Source organism: Carassius gibelio, chromosome A22, assembly GCF_023724105.1.
Source record: "Carassius gibelio isolate Cgi1373 ecotype wild population from Czech Republic chromosome A22, carGib1.2-hapl.c, whole genome shotgun sequence".
Taxonomy (NCBI): domain Eukaryota; kingdom Metazoa; phylum Chordata; class Actinopteri; order Cypriniformes; family Cyprinidae; genus Carassius; species Carassius gibelio.
In genome coordinates, this window is record NC_068392.1 from 1,781,596 (window position 1) to 1,806,650 (window position 25,055).

Below are 25,055 nucleotides of genomic sequence, written 5' to 3' on the forward strand. Positions count from 1 at the left end.
TGCTCTTTCTTTATTCATACAAACACATCTGACATTGTAATGGACTGTTAGCAGGATATAATGTACAGGCAAAATTACAAAATAATTTAAATTCAAATCAGTATTTCATAATTGCATATTTATTTATTTGGTCAATAGCCCAGTAAAGCGGAATACAATTGACCGGTAATACTCGCAAACAAATCGTGCTCCAAAAAATATTTAAATTGAAACAAATCTCAACTGGAACCAAGACTGGTCAAATATACAGCATTCTACAAACAATCTGATATAGAAAGTTAATAATAAATCTGGAATGTAATCATGTTTTAATAAGTTCTAAAAAAGAATTTGACATGATTGAAATTAAAATTATATATATATTATAAATGTTGCTACAGTCTATGTAATTCAGCTGTTTTAAACCCATGAAAAATAAAACAGATGTAATTGATATTTAAAGGGGGGGGTGAAATGCTATTTCATGCATACTGAGTTTTTTATACTGTTAAAGAGTTGGATTCCCATGCTAAACATAGAGAAAGTTTCAAAAATTAAGTTGTACGTTTGAAGGAGTATTTCTGTTCCAAAAATACTACTTCCGGTTTGTCACAAGTTTCGGAAAGTTTTTTTCGAGTATGGCTCTGTGTGACGTTAGATGGAGCGGAATTTCCTTATATGGGTCCTGAGGCACTTCTGCCGGAAGAGCGCGCTCCCATATAGCAGAGCACTGAGAGCACAACAGACTTCACTGATCAGAGCGAGAGCGTCGCCAAATGTCACAAAAGAAGTGTGTTTTTGGTTGCGAGGGCAAGAAAACCCTGCACAGATTACCAAAGAAAAAACAGCATTAAGGGACCAGTGGATGGAGTTTATTTTTACAGAGCATCAACGGAGTTTGACGACGGATTTGCGTATCGTTTATTTCTTAAGGATAATGCAGTCCCAACGAAAAAGGGTCACGATCGTGTGTTGGAACCGCATGCGGTGAGTAAAACGGCTTCAAATATCTCTGTGTTGTTAACTTAGCTTTTGGAGTGTAAGCACATCAAGTAAACAACATGCGATGTTGTCATCAAACTGCACTTTCCACATGTACAGCTTAAAAAAAAAAAAAGACAAAGTGGAACTTAATCATTTTCCAAAACCGCTAAGCAAATATATATACAGTTTCAGTACATACCACATAGAGCCGCTGTTGTTGCTGCTGCTCTTGTTAAATTTCAGCCTCTGGATCATAAATATACGCTGAATCTGACTGTTAGCAATGGTTTGTTTTAGTTGGTTTTGTCCTCACGTAATGTCACAGCTTCCAAACGCTCTCAACACAAAAGCCTACTTGCCCTCGTGATTCTTTAGCTCCGCCCACACGTCACGCCTACAGACGCTCGTGTTTTTCCGGGAAAAATCGGTACAGACTATCTTTCTCTTATGAATAAAATAAAACTAAAGACTTTTTGGAGTTATGAAGGATGCAGTACTACTCTATAGGTACTCAAGATTAACAGGATATTGAGGGAAAACGAGCATTTCACCCCCCCTTTAACATTATTGACTGAGCTCTGAACTGAACTCATGATGTGTTTTTTCCTCAGAGGTTGTGGTTGTACTGGAGCTGTGATCCGATTGGTGGTCACTGCTCTGGTGGGCGTGGCTGCTGTTGTTCTGGTTTATGACATCAGATCCAGGAGAGATGAACAGGATGTTTAATTACATTTTTTTTATTTTTTATTCCTTTTCCTTAAATATTTAATCTGAATGATGTTTGCTAGTTTGAATCTTAATTTGAATCTCTACATTTAGGTGTTTGATGTTCATATCCACTCTAGAAGTTCTGTTCTATTTTATTGTATTCTATTCTATAATAAACATCTGATATAATTACAGCAGTGAGTCCTATTTCAATATTCAATAACGATTTGTATTTTATATTAATATCAATCATATGAAAATATAAGAGAACACTTTTATGCACACAGTCATTGCAGGTATCTGTTCCTGCAACATAAAGCTTTTAGAGGAACTTGGAAATCATTCTGACATGAGAAACAATTTAGACACTTCATAAATGATCAACAAGCAGGAGAGAGCAGAGAGTATAGATCGCAGCTCTGTGCGTATAATGGGTTTGTATTATGAAAGTTGAATAGATTATATATTTTTTTTATTACTGTTAAATTGGTTTATGGATATACATGCACTTTTCTTATAATCTTGTCGCTGTATTTTTTGTTTATTGCAGCCATAAATGTCATTCAGTAGGGGTTTTTTTTCAGTAGACTATAGGCTATGTTGTGTTTTGACAGCTAGCAGCTAACATAAAGCATTATTTAAAAGCAAAAAGTTGGCGAGAGTGGAGGAAAATCTTAGCTTTTCACAAATGGAAACCAAAACACTGAAATATGTTTTACGTGTCTTTTATTTGAAAATAGTTAGATGTCAGGTACACTTTTCTAATATCACTACAGAAGACGTTCTTTATAAAGGTCTGTGTTTTGTAATCCAGTAGGTGGCGGAAATGTTCCATCAACTGTTGTGTGTCCCGCCATAAAATGTAGAAGAAGATGATGCTTGAGCAGCTGAAGAGATGTAAGTTTCGTTTTGATTTTCTCTTTTAAGTGATGTTTTATTGGTGTCAGGTTGCAGATTATATAAAGATGCTGTCAGCGCAATATTAATTTTATTTGTATCATTAAAAAAAGACTAGACGTTTGTTATTCTATGGAAAACATGGGGAAGCATTTCTTTTAACGTTTTAACGCACACAAACGGTTTTCTTTGCATTTCTTTTAACGTTTTAACGCACACAAACGGTTGTTGGTTATTTGTCTAGGTGGGCAATATACGCTAAATAATAAAACGATACATATTTGCAAAAGTGATATATATTGTGATAAGTGATAAGTGATAATATTAATAATACTTAAGACATTTCCAAAAGTAGTGAGAGCTAGCAGAAATACAAATGATTTCCATATGAAGATCAAAGGTGATTTGTTGAGGTAATTTTGTTTTGACATTCCGCGGGCTTCCGAGTTTGAGCGCCAACTGTCACAATCCAATAATTACGCTACCAATTTCTCGAACCTCAAGTAGCTACATATTTTGCCTCATTCTGAGATGGACGTGAAAGTTAAGATAACACACAGTTCAGATGATTCTCTGATCTGATCGCTTTGATTGATTCAATATGAGTTCATTCTTTGGACTGATATCAATGGATAATTAGCAAGTTCGTAATTTTTGAACGCAATTTTGTTTTATATTAAGTGGAATGCAGATAAATGTAAAAAAAAAAATGCAAAAAACTAGTTTACTAAAACTAGTTTAATGTATGTATGTGTAAAGGCCACTTTGTTTGATGTTCAATTTGCATCAAATCAATGTCATGTCAAGTTTTTGACTTCAGTTTGATTTGCATGTTTTGTTTTGTTTTTGTAGCAATTTTGATGTCAATATGATGTATATTATAGATATATACCAACAAAGATAAATCTATAATGTGACAATTCAAATACTTTTTTTTTTTTTAATTCTTGAACCAATTTATTTTTGGGCAGATCTGCTCAGCAATCACATCTTCAGTATAGCTCCACCTAAAACACATCACCAATAAATTATGGACAATGAAGGAGAGTATCAAAGTATGCACCAGCAGGTTCACACTGGAGAAAAACCATACAGTGTTTGTGTCGCGACAAGATATGCTCTCGCTCAGGAACCCTGAAAGCGCATGAGTGGATTCACACCAAAGAGAAACCATATCACTGCACTGAGTGTGGGAAGAGTTTTGGCCAATCAAATCAGCTGCTGAGTCATAAGAAAAAACATCACCCTGTGTTGTCGCAATGAGCTTTTTATCTTCAGAAACCAATACTTTCTAAGAGATGTGTGTGTGTTGTAGGGAACACAAGTTTGTGGTCAGTAATTTGTTGTTGTTGAAAGAAAGCATATTAGGAAATATTGATCAGCAAATCAGCATATATGAAAGGTTTCTGAAAACTAGAGTAATGATGCTGAAAATTCATCTTTGGTTCACAGGAATAAATTACATTTTACAATATATGCCCATAGAAAACAGTTGTTTGAAATTGTAAAAATATTTCACAATATAACTGTTCATACTTTATTTTTATCAAATAAATACTGCCTTTGAGAGCATAAGAAGCTTCCTTCAAAAACGTTCCTCCACTTTACAGAATTTACCATGGTTTATAAATATGCCGTTGAATTGGGCATTTCTAAAATTACTTTTTAAATATCTTACAGAAATATATTTATGTAACTATACTTCATTAATAATGTGATGTAACTTGTTTTCTTAATTTTCTTCATTTTCTGTCTTTCTACTCTCAATTTACATTATCAATATACTCCAGTAGGGTGACCTCATAATTTTGCTTCATCAAAATCAGTAATTCATCGGGTTACTGAAGACAAAATTGAAGAACAAAGAGGTTGGTGTTTATTCCTGGTTCTTCATTAAATAGGCTGAAAAACATAATGGTTTAAAAGCTTTGCAGTTCATCCATTTTACTTGTTTAAGATAGAAAATATCAAAAGACTTGTGAAATAGCAAATAATAAGGGACTCTTAACTGTTTAGATGCAGCAAAGAAAATCTTTTAAAATAAGATTATTGTTAGAATATATATATATATTTACATGTATTTTTTCGTGACTGGTTAATAAAATTAACTGTAGATATAACAGGTTTTCGTGTATGCTTTTATTTATAGTGCTGCAAAACAACAAGAGTTAATCTATTCAATAGTTATAAAAAAGATAAATATAATGAGTGATTAGAATGTAGTAGTCAAATGTGTGGGTTATACATGACATGAAGTTATGCAACAGACTGATGTTCATTTATGTCAATTTAGCATCATTTTGGTAGAACTGATCCATTTTAATTTGTAAATGCATTCTGTGCTGCTCTGTGGATGTGAGGATCTGTTCTGTGTTGAACTAAAGGTCAAAAGGTCTAGAAAGAGTTTGAGTCTGGTCTCTGTCTTTAGTGGGGTAAGTCTTGTGATTTCCCTTATATGTGTTGCCTCTCCCATCATTCATTTTGGGTGCTTACCCCAAATTTGCCAGTCTACTTTCTGAGTTGGAATTATTAATGTGTTATTTTGTTTTAGCGCTGCTGGCTGTTCAAATCTGCTAGTTAGTTAGACTTGCTTCAGACATGTCTTGGGCCTCTTTGTGGAATTCGGCTATTTGTGTTGTTTCAGCAGTATACTGACCGAATCTTAAATTGTCTGTTTCACTCTGATATCCTACATTATCTTCTGTATAAACCAGTCATAACCAGCCATACAAGCAACAAGACAAAGAAGAACCCAGACGTCCCATAATAAACATTAAGGGACCCCCATAAAGACCCCCCCCCCCCCCCCCCCAAAAAAAAAAAAAAAACTAGCTTGGGATACTCCATCAAACAGATGAAAATTAAAATTACGTGAAAAGTGTTTATTACTGTATTAAGTTTAGACCTGCTTGTCACCTGTTTCTTTCAACACTGTTTTACGGTGTTGTGCATTATAACTAATCGCACATAGTTCTGTTGGGCTTAGGAATGCAGTGGCCAATCAGAGGCATTCAGATGAGTCATCGCTGAAACCATGGCGTTTTGTTCAGGGCACGCAGCATACTAAATGAATTCTGACTGAAATTTGCGAATTTTCTCATAAGCAATATAATAATAAGTGCTGATATATGAAATAAGATATTCATTTATCATACAGAGTATGGACAGCTTCATTGATTATAACAGGATTTTTGAGTGCTTAAAGTCTGGCTAGACTGAAGTCGGTGATAATGTTCTTTATTGTGAATGCTCTTTGCTTCCTTTTTCCATAATTTACTCGCTGTTGAAATTATTAGAATGTTTTTATAATTATTATTATTATTATTAAATTGTAATCGCTTTAAATATAAATTCAGTATTAAAATACTTCCTGACATCAAATCAGGTACATGTCCTTAAAATCATATTAAATTTAAACAAACCCCCAAACAATAAAATATATGACGAGAGATCAAAAGGAACGTGCTAAGTTTGCTATTATATTGATTTTTGTGGAGAAATATAGGCAATAGATTTTTATTTATTATTCATTATTTGAACAGTGGATAAATCTGTCTTATTTTTTTTTACTCAACTTTTTATTTGCTTCATCAACAATTAAAAACGTCAGCAATTCTGTCAACAGCTTTTATTGTCTATTTTCTTCCTGCCGATACTGTTTGCATCAAGAATAAATTATTCCATAATTTTAGTTAGCTATAGGCTATCTAAAAAGCAATTAACTATTATAGCTGATTTTGCGGCGTTCGACTTATCTTGTCAATACGAAACAACACAATTATTGAAAATTTAAAGTTAAATTTAAAGGCTCAACCTCCTCCGAAAGTGTCCGTATTTACTTTACTCAGAGAAACTGTCAATCACCCGTTTTTAGCATCAAAAACCAATCATTTGAACATACATCAGTGTGATAGGAAATACCTAAGATTATAGAAACAATCTTTAGGAGAAATTTTAATTGAAGTGTTGCTCATTTTATTTATTTAATTATTTGTTTGTTTATTTATTATTATTTTAGTTGCCTCGCGCCCCATTTGTTTCTCATGCAGAAGGCGGGGTTTATGAGCTGAACTGATTTGACTTCACGCTTCAGGAAGCTCGCGCTCGACAAATAAAGTCTGATTTTTTGGCATCAGGGACTTCTTGACGGGAGAGATTTTCTACTACAAAGTCTTTCGGACATCAGTTTCGCCTGGTGCACAAACGCTGTTTTTAAAGTCATTGCTGATGAGGCATCAAGAGCTGCCAAAGTTTTCATTTTTCTGAGGTGAGTTGAGCTGTTCACGGCATTTCATGTTTACATAACTGTAAAATACAATGTTTGTTTATGCGACAATATACGAGACACACTTTGAGCACCATTTTTGCGTTTCCTTTACCAAAGTGGTCTGGTCTTAATATTTTCAATATCAAAACAATAATGTAATGTTCTAGATATGATTATGGCCTTGTTTGGTAAGAATAAAAAAAAGTAGGTTGAAAAAATAACCAGTGTAGAAATAATGATACAAATAGGTTTGTATTATTACTGTTCAATAAAAAAAGGAAGTTTATTTTTGTTGTGAAAGTGCGTGATACTTTAGGCTGTCCGTTAAAGCTTTATTTTTTCAGTGTACGATTTCCTGAAATGCCTTTTTTTTTTTTTACTTTATTTTAATGTATTATTATTATTATTTATTATTATTATTTATTATCTTCATTGCCTTTCATGATTTTAAATTTAATGTAAAATTTCACTGTTAAATATTGTTATTTCATCCATGTCTGCCTTTGAGAATTGTTAATATTGTTTGTTCAGTGCCTATTTTGTATGCACACTTGTTTATTTGCTAGTAATAAAATAAATAAAAAAACTTGAATTATTTCCTGTTTTTTTTCTGTTTTTTCAAGCTTGTGTGTTACATTTTTAGAGTGATAATGTTACGTTATTGAATGTTGAACGTAGATGCTTGGTCTGGGATCATAGTGCTTTGAAAATTAATGCTGATTTTTTTTTTCTATAATGTAGGTTTGCAGTAGCCTACAGCGTTTCTTTGCTTCTTTTCTAATGTTGAGATGCTCTGGCTTGCCTGTAAATCAATAATAAGAGTGATCCGTATCATTCATTTTCAAGTCTTTATGATTTAAACTCAATACTCGTTTTATCAATAACTTTTATTGTGTATTTTTATTTTTTATTATCTACTGATGTTACTTGCATCAAGAGCTAATCAATTGCTAATTTTGGCTAGGCTATAGACCTATCTGAAAGCAGTGAACCACTATGATTGCATGTTTTAAATTTCATGACAAATAAATCCTTGAAATAAATTATTTTTTACCCTACACATGACTGAACTTGAATGTGCTCGTTTGCGTACATTAACAGTTTTAGCTCTATTTTTGTATATATTACAAAACGTTCTGTCCTTGTGACGGAGCAGTATTTGGCGCGTTTTGATAAACTACCGTTATTTGCGCAGCGCCGTCATGACGTCACCACTAGTTTCCTTCCTCAGTGCGCGCTTTTGATGTGTCTTCAGAGGTGAGTTGAGCAGTTCAGATATTTCGCTTTTGAAATAAAAAAAAATACACTTTACATGGTTTCTTTAATCAACATCCTACGAGGTTATTTCTAAATATGTTTTATAAGATGAAAACATATATATTCACCTGTTCTGGCGTCTGCAGACTGATTTAGTTGAACAGGAAAGGAACGTCAGAGGAAACTAAAGTCATGCAGACATGAACGTTTTTCCGTTTTTTTAGGCTTGTCCGTTAAATTTTAGAGCGTCATTGATTGTTGAAGTCAATGTTTGATCTGTGATCGTCGTGCGTTGAACATAAATGCTGACATATTTACTATAATCTATAGCTTTGCAGAAGGGCGTTTCTTTGCTTCCCTTCTTCTGTTGAGATGCTGACTTGCTTGCTTGCACTTGGGGCACTGTTTCCACCAGCATATTGATGGATGTATAAAATATAAAAATACAGAGAAGCTTACAACAGGTTCGAGGCCCGGCCCAAGTCTGAACTATGAAGTAAAAATTGGCCCGAAGCACATCCAGAGGTGCGTAAAAAAGTTGTTACGTCATCAGGCCCGCGAGCTGAAATACAGGGATCTAGTTCTGCTACATCAGAAATAAGCTTCTGGAGAATAATTGGCTCTGATCTAGCAAACGTATAATGATTTGACTGATATTTGGCAGAAGAGATGAAAGAAAACTAGTTGTCATCTACGCAATTCGGAAAATAGGCGGCTCTTTTGCATTGTTTTTTTTAACTCTTTGTACAGCAGTTATTGTTCATACTAAATGTAGTTTTAATGTAGAATATGTTGCATAAAAGCATGAAATGTAGAACACATAAAAGAGATGCAAACATGAGCACCTCAAATGTTTAAAATAATGTGAACAAAACGCATGCAAGTCTGACCCTAATGTTTATTGTGACGATTGTTACAATCTTTTTGCATTAGTTTATATCCAGCTACATTAATGGATTTGTTAACTTAGACAGCGAAGTTGTGAGAAACACATTGAAATGTTTATTTTGCTGAAAGAAATCCTGCCGCACCAGTAGCGCATTCACACAGTTTCACATTCAGTATACATTATATTTGTCCCAGTCGTTTATTAATGTACATAATGGCTTAATTCAGGATTGGAAGATTGTTTATTGTGTTTTGCGTTTGTCTTTTTTGGCTGTTGCCGTTAATGACGCGTTTTAATGTCGAAAATAATTTCACCAACACCAACGCATCTAATATTCTCTCTTAATTTCCTTATAGGAAAATTACCAATGGTTTGAAGACGAATAAAACCAAAAATCATCGGTTTTGTAGCCATGGTAACCGCAGATTAACCATGGTTTTGTTACTTGAAATAATAATTTACAAGAAAGTATTAAGTTAATATTTTTTGTGTGGTTATAAAAACAGACCTTAGCCAACAGTAACCTTTACAAAGACTTAAAATGCATTATATAAAACAATGAGGCTATAACGATTGGTTAATTTATAATTATATGGTTTCATCGAATAACACTGTTGAAATACATAATGTAGTCTAATTCAAAATAAACAATTTACTTAGATTACATGTTATTACAAATGCCTGCATAGAGAGCCAAAGGCCTGGTAATTGCTGCTGCTACACTTGGGCCAATTAAATCCTTGTTTAATATGCTATTAATATTTAATTCAAATATTCACTTACTGTTAAATTTTTGGCCACGTTTTTTGCTATAATTTCTTCTTCTTAAAAAAAAAAAGTGATTAACCAAAATTAACCATCGTTTTATCTTGGTAAAACTGCTTAATTTTCTACACTTATTGTTATATTATATATTATTATTATTTATTGATGTACCATAGTTATTTAGGGTTAGACAAAAATATGGTTTGGAAAATGGATTGATGATGTACTCGCTTATGTAAATTTTTAACATTTTGAACACAAGAAAAGTTATGTTAATGACTGATAATACAGTTCGAGGCTCATCAATGTTATATTATCAGAGCAACTAAAAAAAATACAATAAAATAAAAACATATCCAAATAGAAAACACCAGCAAATTAAGAAAATATAATCAGTTTGACAACAAATGAGCTGCAAATGCAATGTGACCAAATACAGAAACACTCTTTTTGTGACAAGAACAGCATTTATTCATTAATCTATGACAAACCATGTTTCATATAAAATATTTATGTCAAAGCCAATTAGCAGATTATTTGTTTCTTAAACTGATTTTTACATTTGTGTGGACAGTCTGATTTAAATGTCTGTATCTTTCTTTACGTCCTGTTTTCAATCACGTATATTCTTCTTTGTTTTCCACATGTTCTTTTTGCACAGTTTTCAGCATTTTCTCTGTGTATGTGGCTAAACTTTCGGTTAGCAGTTTATCTTCTGTTCTACTTGTCTTTCTCACTGCAGAGTGTCTCTAGCGTGTTAGATTGATCATTATTGCAAGAATTAAACGGATCAAACAGAAGGTTTTCATTCTCAGTTTTACTTTTGATTACAGATTTAGAATAGTTTTATGTGAGAACATGACCGATCCAGAACCCTCCAGGATGAAACACACTGAAGAACAAACAGGTTGGTGTTTATTCTTTATTCATAATCCTTCATTAATTAGGCTAAAGAACAATAAGAACATAAAGCTTCAAGTTTGATTTAGATTGTTGTTATAGGAAAAAATAAAATGCATTTATAAAGTGGATGCATTTTTTTTTTCAGCAAAATTAAATTATGTTAGACAATTATGGATTTCATTTAATATATTTATTGGTTTTCACTATAAAAGCATGGGATTTGTGCCTGTAATTTAAAAAATAATAATAATAACTGGAAGATCATTGTTCCTTATTCATGAAAAATTTCAGAGACATTTAAATGAATATAAAACATCAAAACGATGATTTTTGTATACCAAATGACTACTTTCCTCTGTTACACTTTTACGTCCTTTCTTTACACATTTCTCTCTGCGATTGACTGAAAATTAAACCTTTTACTTTAATTTCAGTGTTGATTAAAGAAAACGGTAAAGAACTGAACGAAAAGGAGGAGAAAAATCATGTCAAAATTGGAGAAAAACTTTTGAGTCGCTCTAAAACCAAACAGAAAGGTTTAAAGAAAATAAGAGAAGAGAAATCTTTCACCTGCACTCAGTGTGGAAAGAGTTTGGCAAGCAGACTGAATCTTGAGGATCACATGAGGATTCACACTGGAGAGAAACCGTACACGTGTGATCAGTGCGGGAAGGCATTCAAACAGTTTGGAAATCTGAAATCACATGAGAGGATTCACACTGGAGAGAAACCATACACATGTGATCAGTGCGGGAAGAGTTGTACACAAGCATCAAAACTTAAGGAGCACATGAACATCCACACTAGAGAGAAGCTGCATGCATGTGATCAGTGCGGAAAAACATTTCTGTGGGCTTCAAACCTTAAGGAGCACCTGAGAATTCATACGAAGGAAAAACCATATTCATGTTCTTTGTGTGGAAAGAGTTTTTCACTGCCGCAAAGTTTAAAAGAACATCAGAAGATACACACCGGTGTGAGAGAATATATGTGCTTTGAGTGTGGGAAGACTTTCCTTAAAGCTGAAAGTTTAAAACTGCACAAGAGGATCCACACCGGAGAGAAACCATACATGTGTTCACACTGCGACAAGAGATTCAGTCGGTCTGGAGACCTGAAAAAACACGAGAGGATCCACACTGGAGTGAAACCATATTACTGCACTACATGCGGGAAGTGTTTCACACAATTATCTTCTTTACACACACATACAAAAAATATTCATAGTAAGTAGATCATCTTTAGCTCCAGCACTTTCAGCTCTGACGCCACGTCTTCACCAAACATGACTCAATAATGACAAATATACAAAAAAGAAAAAGGTTATTGGTTAACATGGGATCCAATTCGGTAAACGTAACTTATTCTTGTCTTTTTTTGAGGCAAATAACGTTACATGACTATTCACAAGCTGTTCGATTGACGGTTTGGAAAGAATATTTAATGTTTAAGTATATTGTGCGCCAAACACCTAATAATCGCAATAAGCTTTGTGCTTTGTCTCAGCTTTTAAGTTTTGTTGATTTTATCATGAAACACGAACAATCGATTAGTTTTAACACTCTTTGATGTAGCATGAGATCAGTGTATTCACCTCAGTTCAAGCCATGTGAATCAGTCGTCTTTTCCTCTTTACTATTTATTACGACACAAAATAAACATCAATGAACATCAGAAGCTATGTTGAAAAAATCTGATATATTTAATAATACTAATTGTTCAAGTATTCGATCAATTAGTGTTTTGAAAAATTTTAATAAAACAGCTTGTGAATAGTAAAAATATAACTTTGCCAATACAAATTTAATTGCTGTTTGTTAAATACACGTGAAGGATGAAATGTTGGATGCCACATACTTTTTATGCAGAGTAGGTGGAATTTTCACATTAAGTTTATCCATGCAATATAACATTACTTGAAAAATGAAAAAAAAATGCTTAATTAACTATTATTTTTAATATTTTATGCAGAGTTAAAAAATGATGCAATCTATTGCCAAATAGATAAGCCAATCTATTATATGATTAAAATTTTAAACATAGACTTAAAAGTATGTGTTATCCTGTTCAACCCTTTGGTGGACAACATTAGTATTACGGCCTTAAAAATACACTGTTAGCCACCTGAGCATCAGAAACTCAAAGAATATTGTGTTTTTATGCATACCAAGTTTTGTGAATATTTTATCTATCCTACAGAAGACATTGTAGAAGTTGTTTTAATATGATGACACAATCTATGCGTGACTGAGATTGTGTATGGACAGTGCAATAATTATTAATGTGTTCACTGTTTGCAAAGATTATTAAAATCTTGACAGCTCATGTGTGATGTTTATACACCTCTGGGATCTCTTGGCCCCTGTAGAGGGTTAAAACACCTGGTTTTGTCTTCTGGATCTCTGAGCATCTGAGTTATTCCTACTGGACTGAGAAGACTTTTCTCCACAACACCAGCGAAAACTGATTTTGGAAAAACCTTTTAAGGTTTTCTTTTTTTTCCTTTTTTTTTAGGTAAAGAGAGTAGACTTCCTACAGTATGTTGTTAGTTAATATAGAGAGAATCTGTCTCATCTGTTTCTACTTTCACTCACTTTTTAATTTGCTTCGCAAAGAATTAAAAACTTGTAAATAATTCCACGAAGAGCTTTTATTGTATATTTTTTTATTTTCTGCTGATTATGCTAACATCAAGAATAAATGATTCTATAATTTTAGGGACAAATCTAAAAGCCATTTAGTATTAACATTGGGATGAAGGGGTTAATTTTGACAATGGACCAATTTGGTGTTTGCAAACAGTGATGAAGTCTTTGGTGGGCGGAGTCTATCTGGTGGCAGTAAAATGAAGTAGCCCTCTATGCAAGCCATGGAATAAAAATAATTAAAAAGGTAACTGATTTTGTAATTAAATATTCTGACTTTTTTTCTCGCAATGCTAAAATTAACTTTCATAATTCTGATAAGAAAAATCAATTCATTCTCTTTTATAATCCCACACTTCTGGCTTTTTTCCCCCTCAGAATTGACACACTTGCAATTGTAGAGTTAAATTGAGTTATGAAGTCAGAGATATAAACTTGCATTTGCAAAATAAAAAGTCAGAATTGTGAGATAAAATAGGTAAATGTTTAAATATTTGGTTATTTCATGCTGTAACTAGGGATAATAAATATGTCCCCTATGAACTGCAAATGTGAATATTATGTAAACCTATTGATTAAATCAAATATATGATTTAAAAGTATATCCAAATATACATGGATCATAACTATAGTCATTAAATTTAAATAATTACTGATGGATCCAAAGATCCTGTTTCAGGTAAGTATAACAATTAAGACTAATGCTAGTGAATGGCCCAGCACAGTATAAACTCAAAAATGCAATTATTATTTTAAAGCAATAGGTTAAATAAATAGAATTTGAAGATAAAATAATGAAGTACATAAAATAGTTTTATCCTTGTTTTAATCTAAAGGGTTTTTACATTTTATATATATATATATGTATGTATATATCGTCAAATATACGTCATGCTCCACACTCCAGTCCAGTAGGTTACGGGAAAGCCTCTTTTAAGTGAGTTTCCCAAGCGCCATTAAAAAAAAAAAGAAGAAAACGCATCGCCGTCATGACGTCACCACTAGTTTTCTTTTCAGCGCGTTTGTTGTGTCATCTGAGGTGAGTCGAGCTGACTTATTTACACATCCTTAAAAAACACTTTGCACAGTTTAATAAACTTTCCACGAGGTTATTTCTAAATTGTTTTATCTGATAAAACACTAAATATGTGCCTGTTCTGTAGGAAACTAAAGTCATAAAGACATGAACGATTTTTTAAAGCTTTTAGAGTGATAATGTTAGCGTCATTGAATGTTGAACGTCAATGCTTTATCTGTGATCGTTGTGCTTTGAACATAAATGCTGACATATTTACTAATGTAGTTTTGCAGTAAGGGGTTTCTTTCCTTCTCTTCTTCCATTAAGATGCTATGGCTTGCTTGTAAACCAAATAGAGATATCTGGGGCCTGTATCATGATGGAAGCTGAACAAATTCAGAGTTACAGGATTAGTTTTGAGTTGACAAAACCAAACCTCTCCAGTCCGGCTTTGTTGGTACCAGTGTTGGGGAGTAACTAGTTACATGTACCTTAATTACGTAATTTAATTACAAAATAAATGTTACTGTAATTAGTTACAGTTACTTATGAAAAGTTTAAAGATTACAGTGGGGATTACATTTGAATATTTACACACATCCACAGACAGATTTAATTGATTTCTTTCCCAAATTGAACCGACTATTCTGAGATATTCAGACTATTCCCTTTAATTTCTGCAATGCAGAAACATAGTCTGGTTCGTAGAATCCAGTCATAAAAACGGGATTGCTATTGCCTAACGCGGACAGAATATGCCACATTTTGGACAAATTTATCAAAAGTACACTTGAATCAAAGCATATGCAAAGTTTTAATATTTTGCTAAATCCAGAGTCAAAGGTTACTGTTGTTAAACCATGCCACAAATGTACATATTTATTTATTTAAAAATAAATACAAATGGTAATCCATTTGCGATAATAATAAAAAAAAAAAAAAAAAACATGGTTACTGTACTTTTACGTAATAAAAGCAGTTAATTTTTGTAAGGGAAAAACATGACTCATGTTCAGTATTAGGATTTTATATTGTAGTGATGCACTCATTTTGACATGTAGGCAATTTAGAAAGTATAGTTTTGTTAAATCTTGAGTATTAAAGTCATGAGGTAGATGTATAACAGGGCAAAATAAAGAGACAGAAAACAAATGAAGTGAAGGTGAAGTTCAGGAGAGAACTTTTAATTATTTTGCATGTCCTCAAACTTTTTTTTTATATCAGGTCCATACAAAAAATAGTGTTGTTCATGAATTTGTTGAATTTGTATGAGTTTGAGATTTCCCGGTCTGAAATTTTTTCCCGGTCCGCCCCATGTGGAAATTAATGAAACAGACATGCGGTTTCATTTACAACACATAGGCCTAGTGAAGCTCGCAGTGTTTTCAACCTCTGCTGTCTCGATTTATGACTACATGAACACATACACACAATCTCTAGAACTGCTGTGAGTCACTTCATGAGCATTTAACTTGTTTTGAGAAAACTATCATCATATATAAAGAGACCGCAGTGTTTCAGGAGTTTAGTACACATAATAGGATGTATGATTATTAGATAACCATATTTGAGTGGATGTATATGCTATGATTTTAATTAACCTTTTTTTTTTTCAAACCATTGTTAGAAGCAGTGTTTCCTGTAGTTTTGCAAAGATTTGGTTTCAAAAACAGTTTCACTAAACAATTTCTTATGATTTTAAATCCTATAAACTTCAGATCAATCAGTTGCAAATAAACATTTATTAGAGATTTTGAAAAGTAATCAAAAGTTATTAGTTACATTAATAAAGTAATTGAAAAAGTTACACTACTATTACATTTTAAACAGGGTAACTTGTAACCTGTAACCTATTAAATTTCCGAAGTAACCTTCCCAACACTGGTTGGTACCATGATGCAGATCATCAACTTTCTTTGTCAACTCAGGCTTTGATCCTGAGTTTGTGGCGCGCGAATGTGTGACATCACTCGCAAACAGCCAATCACGAGCCTTGCAACATTAAGCAAGTTTGATTTACTTCTCGCGAGAGACCCAGCGAGATTAAAAACTAAAGGTTAAAGGTTTTACTAAAGGTTTAAAGATTGAATAATATGGCAAATTTAAACATCATATGAAACATGGAAGAGGGCAAATAAATATCTTGCTCTATCAATGCAGTGACAAGTGAAACTTGTTAATTTGGAAAATATGTGTTATATGACAACATACAGTATTTGGAGCACATGTGTTGTTAAGCTAACGAAGATGCTTTCTTAATTTACTGGTGCTTTTTCTATGTGCATGTGTTTTCTATTCGCATTGAGCTCATTGTACTGGTTTCAACAGACTTAAACGACACAATAAGCTATTGTGACTTCAACTATGATAATCTGTGACAAACCATGTTTCATGTAAATCACAAACAAAATATTTGTTAGAAAGATAGATTATTTCTTTCCTAAACTAATTTTTATGTTTGTGTGGACAGTCTGAAGGACATTTCTATAGCTTTATTTACTTCTTATTTTCCATAATGTATATTCTTTACTTTATTATATGTTCTGTTTGCACAGGATTTGGCCTTCAGTATTTTCTCTGTGTATGTGGCTACACTTTCGGTTAGCATTCCTCCAACAAAGTAGCCGGTTAGAACTAGTTTGAAGAGATAAAGCTGAAGGTCAAAGTAAATCTTGCACAGCCTTTCCCAGTAAAACAGAGACTCTACTGATTTGCCTCCTGTCTTTTCTCACTAGAGTGTCTCTAGCGTGCTAGATTGACCAGTCTTGCAAGAATTAAAGGATTGAATAGAAGGATTTCATTCTCAGTTTCACATTTAATTACAGATTTAGACATTTTCCACAAGAACATGACCGATCCAGAACCCTGCAGAATGAAACGCACCGAAGAACAAACAGGTTGGTGTTCATTCTTAATTCTTCATCACCCAGATGAAAAAAAGTGCAGTAAAATACATTTTATTTCAGTACACTTCCATAATGTACTTAAAGTGCTTTATTTTCACACACTAATTTTGTATTCACTGTACTAAAAAAAAAAAAGTGCTTCTTAAATTAATCTTAAAATTAATCTGCTCCGGGTGTGTGTTAGCACTAATGTTACTAATGACCGTTGACCGCACCGTTGATGGTCAGAGGAACGTGCTGAGTGTGTGCTCTCCTGAAGTCAACAACAATCTTCTTCATCTTCTCCACATTCAGAGAGAGATGGTTGTCTTGCACCATCCGGCCAGGCGGCTCACCTCGCTCCTGTAGTTTGTCTCATCTCTGTTGCTAATGAGACCCACCACAGTCGTGTTATCTGCAAACGTAATGAAGAGGTAAGAGTTGTGTGCTGATGTAAAGAGAAGGGGGCTCAGCACACATCCTTGGGGGTCCCCAGTGTTCAATGTGATGGTGCTGGATGTGTTATTGGCGACCCGTACAGACTGAGATCTTCCAGTCAGAAAGTCTAACAACCAGTTACACAGCGAAGCGTTGAGCCATGCACTCTTCTGTCCATGTGTGTCGTGGTTTGTTTAGCACGTGTCTTGTGTTTTTCACTGGCTGCTTGCTTTCATATTGTAATTTTTCATGTGAACTCGTGACTCATGAGTGTTCTCATCAGCTGTGTGTTTGGGTCTTGTTTCTTTTTTTAACCCTCTGATGGTCTTCGTTTCCTGTCCACACTCGTGTTTTTGGGGTCTCCAGAGACCCCAGACAATAACATTTAATTTTGTAACAAGATAATAGTTTTTTTTTTTAATGTTATTTTACTCTGTTTGATAATGTTTTTACTCAACATTTGTGCAGTTTTTGGAGGATTTATGATATCTTCTAAATTTCTATAAATATATTTATTTAAATAGGCTTTTTTACAAAAAAAAACAGCATTTTATGTAAAATTCACTTTATAAAAGACACAGATTTCTAACTTTCATTCATGGGGATAACATGGATAATTTAAAAAGATTTAATGTAACATTTATACCCATTTTTTGGAAAATGCAGTTTTAAAATAAAAAAAATCACTTTAACCACTGGATGGCTATAGAGCTCCACTATATGCTATTTGCTATTTGACTACCTGAAATATATCTTTTCACAAGTTGGATTCATATCTAAATATTTTAAAATCACAATTATAACAAAAATAAAATATTTTTGTCAAATTTTGCTATTTCTTTTACTGAAAAAAACCCAGTTTTTCAATAATGTTACATTACAATGCATTGCAGGCAGTAAGCATGGTAAACCGCATGACTTCTGTAGACGGGGTTGGAGCAGGTGTGTGTGTATCTGTGTGTGCGTGCTAAATTGTTTTGTCTCATCCTGTCATCTCACTCTCACTCCCTCTCCCTCTTTGGTGGTTCTGCATTTTGCATGATTTTTGTGAAATAATTATAAGAGAGCAGTTGTTTTATAACCTCACAAGTGTGTGTGTGTGTGTGTGTGTGTGTGTACACATTGTCGGTGTCAGTGTCACCACTTTATATTTGTGTTGGTTCTGCATTTTGGATGATTTTATTTGACAAATGATAAGAGAACAGTTTTTATAGTCTCAAAAATGTATTTCTCTACGTGTGTGTGTGTGTGTGTGTACGTGTTGTGAGCAATATAATTTAGCATTGTGGATGTGTTTTGCATTGGTGGAAGTGTGCCACTTTATTTGTGCCATTTCTGTTGATGTGTTCTGCGTTGTTTTTTGGGTTTGATGATGAATTTAGTCTTATTAAAACCACGAGTGTCACAAATTTTGTCACGCTAACATAAAAACAGATATCATTCCAATTTTTCTTTTTTTCTTTTTTTTGTAGATCTAGAAAGTGTTGAGAGTCGTAGAAGGTTTAAAACCATTTGGACAAATGGAACTTTTTTTTTAATTTGAGCAAAAGTCATTTTGTGTCAAAAAGACCCCAAAGACCATCTGAGGGTTTTTTTTTTTTTTTACTGTTAATAAATAATATAAGTAGTAATGCTTCCTGTTTTTGGTTTGTTTAGAAGTATTTGGTCTAGGGATGTTCCAGACTAAGGATTTTTATAGTCGAATCAGAATTTTCAAATATTGCTGATATTCGACTGATAGTCGAATCATGTTTGGGAGCGGGGCTAAATACATTAGGTCTAGTCAGACATTCAACAGCCATAATTACTGATGTTAACACAAACAGATACAAACAGGGTGAATATTTTTATGCTTTGATCAAAAGATAGTTAACACTAAATGTCTGCGAGACCCTAACAATTAACAATTTTTACAATAGTGCTCTCATTATAAAGTTAGCCTATATGACAGTAGTTATTAATGTTCTGCATTTCTGAGCTGTGTGCGCTGAAGATGACCAGTAGAGTGCATCTTATAGAGAGTTTTTAATCAATGGGATTAAACTAAAGGGCCCTAACGCATATTAACACATCTGTGGGGCTCTGAATGAACTCATTTTGTGGATGCGTTCTTCACGAAACAATGTGCAGAGACACGGCAGCTAAACTCAAAATATTCAGTGTTTTAGTATAATGGTCTTCTCATTATAATAGTAAGTATATAACAGTCAAAGTCATAGTTATTAATATTCTGCATTGTAGTTTGACCTGCTCGTGCTGCGATGTAGAGATAATCAGCATAGTACTACAATGAAGCACTTGACTCAAAACTAAATGCATCTTATATCAGGTAAATAATATATCCACAATATATATACACCGGCTGAAATGTTTTGAAATCACTTGAACCCCACCTGTTCGAAAAAAAATCCAGTCTCTGCCCATGTCAGTTTGAGTCTTGGTAAAGTTTTAAATCCCTGCCGCCAAGATGCTCCTCTGTCCGTCACGGACTCTGGAAAGTGAAACATAAATCTATGGAGGTGGTTGGATTTATTCACGCACTTTAAAATATTAATTTGAAGCTTCTTTTCAGATTCATATTCACAGCTTTATCATAATAGGCTGCATTTTAACTTATTGGGAGAAAACCGCAAGTTCTATGTGAAATCAGACATTTGAGCGCTCCCATATAGTCAGAATGGCATAATCAATAACACCCCGCGAATATTCGACTGTGAGATTGGTAGTCAAATCCACTGTTGGGAACGTTACTTTAAAAAAGTAATTAGTTATAGTTACTCACTACTTGTTCCAAAAAGTAACTGAGTTAGTAACTGAATTACCCTATAATAAAAGTAACTCGTTACCAGGGAAAGTAACTATTTGCGTTACTGTTACTGGTTTTTTTTTTTTTTTTTTAGCAGTTTTCACAAGTCAGTTGAAATGAGTAGAACAGACAGGTGTTCATACATAACTTTTGATATTTATTGCACATCAACAGACAGCAAGAGTTTTATCCTGCACTTCAAGTATTATCTTTGTAAGAAAAGTGTTTTTGGCCTCTAGCTTTGTTGATGCGTGTCACACATTACGTGTACACATTACATGCACGTTCTTACCTTTGACCACAGTTAATTTGAAGTAGCGCTTATATCTCCACCTTGAAAATGACAACTTTTCATCGGATTGCTCCTGACTCACCATCTCGGCTGCTGTTGGTTTACATAGTTTATTAAATCGATGCATAGTAATGCACCGCATTTAACGTCCAGTAATGTTAACGGCGTTAAAACGACAGGAAAAGTAATTCGTTAGATTACTCGGTTACTTAAAAAATAACGTTGTTACCTAACTCCATTATTTTAAACGGCGTTATTCTGAACACTGGTCAAATCAGGCTCCTCGAATTGAAGCATCAAATCGTCGACTATTTGGGGTCACCCCTAATTTGGTCCATGTTGCGTTCATATGTAATACAAACCGTGCCAGAGTTCGTTTGGAAGTGGACTGAAACCCATCTTTTTAGCGGTCTCCGTCTATTTGTTTGGTGTGTACCAGGGTTCAGATGGCAGCATTCACACTTACTCAAACTAACAGAGCAATCACACCAGAGTTTGTTTTAATCGAGCCCAACATGACAAGTGTGAACACACTCTCAGAGACATTTAAATTAATAAAAATGCATCAATATGATGGAATTTTTGTAAAGCAAATGCATACTTTCAACTTTTACATCAGGATTCACTTTTATTTCCTTTCTTTTCACTTTTGTCTCTGTGATTTACTGAAAATTACACATTTCACTTTAATTTTAGAGTTGATTGGAGAAAACGAGGAGAACGAAGAACTGAATGAACGGGAGGAGAAACATCATGTCAGAACTGGAGAAAAACCTTTGAGTCGCTCTAAAACCAAACAGAAAGGTTTAAAGAAAAGAAGACACCTGCACTCAGTGTGGAAAGAGTTTGGCAAGCAAATTGAATCTTGAGGATCACATGAGGATTCACACTGGAGAGAAACCGTACACGTGTGATCAGTGCGGGAACAGTTTCAGACAAAAACAAAAACTGAAGGTGCACATGAGAGTTCATACAATAGAGAAACCATTCACATGCGATCAGTGCGGGAAGAGTTTCAAACATTCATCAAACCTAAAGCAACACATGAAAATCCACACCGAAGAGAAGTTGCATGCATGTAATCAATGTGGAAAAACATTTTTGAGGGTTTCAAACCTGAAGAAGCACCTTAAAGTTCATACGAAGTTGAAACCATATTCATGTTCTTCATGTGGAAAGAGTTTTTCACTGCTGGAAAGTTTGAAACTACATCAGAAGATACACACCGGTGTGAGAAAATATATGTGCTTTGAGTGTGAGAAGACTTTTGTTACAGCTGTACAACTGAAACAACACCAGAGGATTCACACCGGAGAGAAACCATACAAGTGTTCACACTGCGACAAGAGATTCACTCTGTCAGGAGGCCTAAGAAAACATGAGCGAATCCACACTGGAGAGAAACCTTACAAGTGTTCACACTGCGACAAGAGATTCACACAATCAACAAATCTGAGATTACATGAGAGGATCCACACTAGAGAGAAACCTTTCAATTGATCAATGTGGCAAAACATTTTTTTGAGGGCTTCAGTCTTGAAAGTTTATTCAATGGAGAAACCACATTCATTATCTTAATGTGGAAGGAGATTTTCATGACTGGAAGTTTGAAAGTTAAGGAGAGTTGAGCAGAGTAACCAAAGACTGTACTCCGGTGATTAGAAATAGTTGCTGAAATGAAAATTATCTTTATATTTACTAAAGAAGTATCCAATTAAAAATAATATTCAAGTAGAAGATTACTAGTGTAGGGAAAATATCAATTAGTCTTATTTTATTCATATTTACTTCATATATTTTCTGAAAAATCTTCCATATTATGAACTGTTGCTTGAGTGTTTAAGAATGAGGCCTACTTCAGTCTGAAAAAAAATGAGTAGATGTCACAATGACCTGCTTGTTCTTGCTTTAAGAAAAGAGGATATCATAAAAATTTAGGGAAGAATCTGTGTGAGGAAGGAAATGTATCAAGTGTTCATCACGCTTTCTTAGGCTATATTTGGTAATGTTGGAAGACTGCTTTTGAAAACAATTGGCCAAAAGAGTATAAAAGCACAGAAGCATGTTCACTTATTTTTGTCTCATATATGGCAGAGCTCACTGCTGTCTGGCCATCTTGCAAGGATGAAAAATAAAATATCAAGACATGACATGATAAAAAGAATCTTTTCCATGTAGTTTTTGTCCTAACATCCAGAGACAATAAGCGATTACATCATTTAAAGGCTTCTGTCTCTTTTGACCGCGAAGGAGCCAAGTGTACCCCTAAATGAAGAGGCCCAGGGGGTTAAATATACTGCAGTGGAATGCAAGAAGTGTAATTGCCAATGGTCAGAGGTTCAAACTTTAAAAAACAAATCTCATGTCATATGTATCCAAGAAACATGGTTGAAACCAGAATGGGACTTTGTATTATATGGATATAAAGAAACAAGAAACGATAGGAAAGACAGAAGTGGCGACTATGATAAACTCAGTACTAAGACAAATAAAGGGTAAAAAAATGTTGGTGTGTGGATTTTAATGCATGGGATGTTTTAAATAAAACATTAATTGGTAGTGATCATTACCCCACTTTTTGATTCTTTTATATGTTTCATATAGGGTTTTTTTTTTTCGAGCATGGCCCTTCATGACATCATAAAGGGCAGAATTACTTATATAGGCACTTTTCAGAGAAGAGTGCAAACATCCACCAGAGTGAGAGCAGGAGCAGCCAATCAGCACGCTTCATTCAGGTTGATGGAACGGGACTTTGAATGTCTTCAAAGAAGTGTGTTTCTGGATGTGAGAGAAAGATAACCTTGTTCAGATTCCCAAAGAACATAATGTTGCATGAGCAGTGAATGCAGTTTGTTTTTCTGTGTGTTTATTTGTTTTATAAACAAGGCCCAGTTTGACGCTGCATGTTTGATATTGAAAGATGGAGCGGTCCCAGCGATAAAAGATCCCGTTCGTGAGGTCAGAACTGCAGGCGGTGAGTAAAACTGCATCAAATTTCTGTGTTTTGTTGACAATCAGCTCGTGACTCTTAAGCTCCGCCCATGACACACCTCCAGAAGCTCAGCTGTTTTCGGAGAGAATTGTAAAGTTGTATCTTTCTTTTATAAATCTGATAACACTAAAGACCTTATACTACTATATAGGTACTCAAGATTTACATGAGATTGGCTTAAACTGTGTGTTAAGTGCCCTTTAAAGTCCCAGACTAAAATGCATGTCTGGGCTGTTTTAACTGAAAGAAACTTGCACTGACTGATCTTAAAATATGTCCATTTCATTGTTTTGTCTCAAGATTTAGTCTAAGCCCTGTCTATGAAACCGGGTCTTGGTGTGATAACCTAAGCTTTTTTTGTTTTTTTCATGCTTTTATGGATATAGTTATACAATTATTTATGGTTACTGTCAGACAGAAAGGAAAGAGAGAAAACAAACTTGTGTGATTTTATATATATATATATATATATATATATATATATATATATATATATATATATATATATGTGTGTGTGTCAGTTGTGACTAGGGTTGCAAAAAAGGTGGAAAGTTTCCAGTAAATTTTAGAAACATTACAGATATTTGGATATCAGATATTGGGATTGTTTTTAATATTCCGGGGATTTTTGGAAAGTTTATTGAAATTATCCACCACTCTGCAACCCTAGTTTTATAACATTACGGATATGAATCTAATGGTCTTTTCAAGTACATGTGTATTGTTTGTTTTTGTTTATTTTTTTAACCAGACACCCACCATTACTTTGCCAATAACTATGCCAAAAGTTTACGATGCGAATAAGCCAGAACCAGAAAAAATTTACTTGGGGCATCAATTGTGTATGTCATGTGCCTAGTCACATCAATGCAAAGTAAAATTTTATTGCAGGTTTAACAGCATTATATTACTATGTACAACATATTTATAATTGTTTAATAATAGAGTAAAGTACATTAAAGCGATCTCGGTTATTTGTGTCTAGGGCTGTCATGATATCAGATTTTTCACTGCAATATCTATAGAAAACTTTTTAGTAAAAACACAAATTACAGTAAATACAGTATAGTCAGACTCTAGCCTTTGAGAAAGCACAATTGTCAAGGCATGTCAACATTTCACCAGACATTTCTGGCTTATGTGTTACATAATAATTGTTGGAAAACTTCATGTCATTCTCAAAATAGATTCCATTTCTAAAATAGCGTCAACAGTATTTCACAAAACACGTGAATGATTAAAAATTTTTATTTAAAAAAAAATTATCTTAAGGTAAGTTACATCACTTTTTAATGCACCTCTGAACAGCATTTTCATCTTCTGGACC

At 33.8% G+C, this 25,055-nt stretch overlaps 1 protein-coding gene, 1 long non-coding RNA gene and 1 pseudogene across 2 annotated transcripts; all 3 read left to right on the plus strand.

Moving 5' to 3' along the window:
• Positions 1-2,193: 2,193 nt before the first annotated feature.
• LOC127943273 (uncharacterized) lies at positions 2,194-4,602 on the plus strand. Its single transcript, XR_008149615.1, has 2 exons — positions 2,194-2,568; positions 3,540-4,602. It is a non-coding gene; the product is annotated as an uncharacterized LOC127943273 (long non-coding RNA).
• Positions 4,603-8,050: 3,448 nt separating this feature from the next.
• On the plus strand, positions 8,051-14,962 carry LOC127943445 (zinc finger protein 239). The gene is made up of 3 exons (XM_052539919.1): positions 8,051-8,092; positions 10,580-10,653; positions 11,084-14,962. Exons 1-3 carry the CDS (start codon positions 8,079-8,081, stop codon positions 11,881-11,883), a joined length of 888 nt encoding a protein of 295 aa, XP_052395879.1. The 5' UTR covers positions 8,051-8,078; the 3' UTR covers positions 11,884-14,962.
• Positions 14,963-16,686: 1,724 nt separating this feature from the next.
• LOC127943446 (zinc finger protein 239-like) lies at positions 16,687-23,916 on the plus strand (annotated as a pseudogene).
• Positions 23,917-25,055: the final 1,139 nt, after the last annotated feature.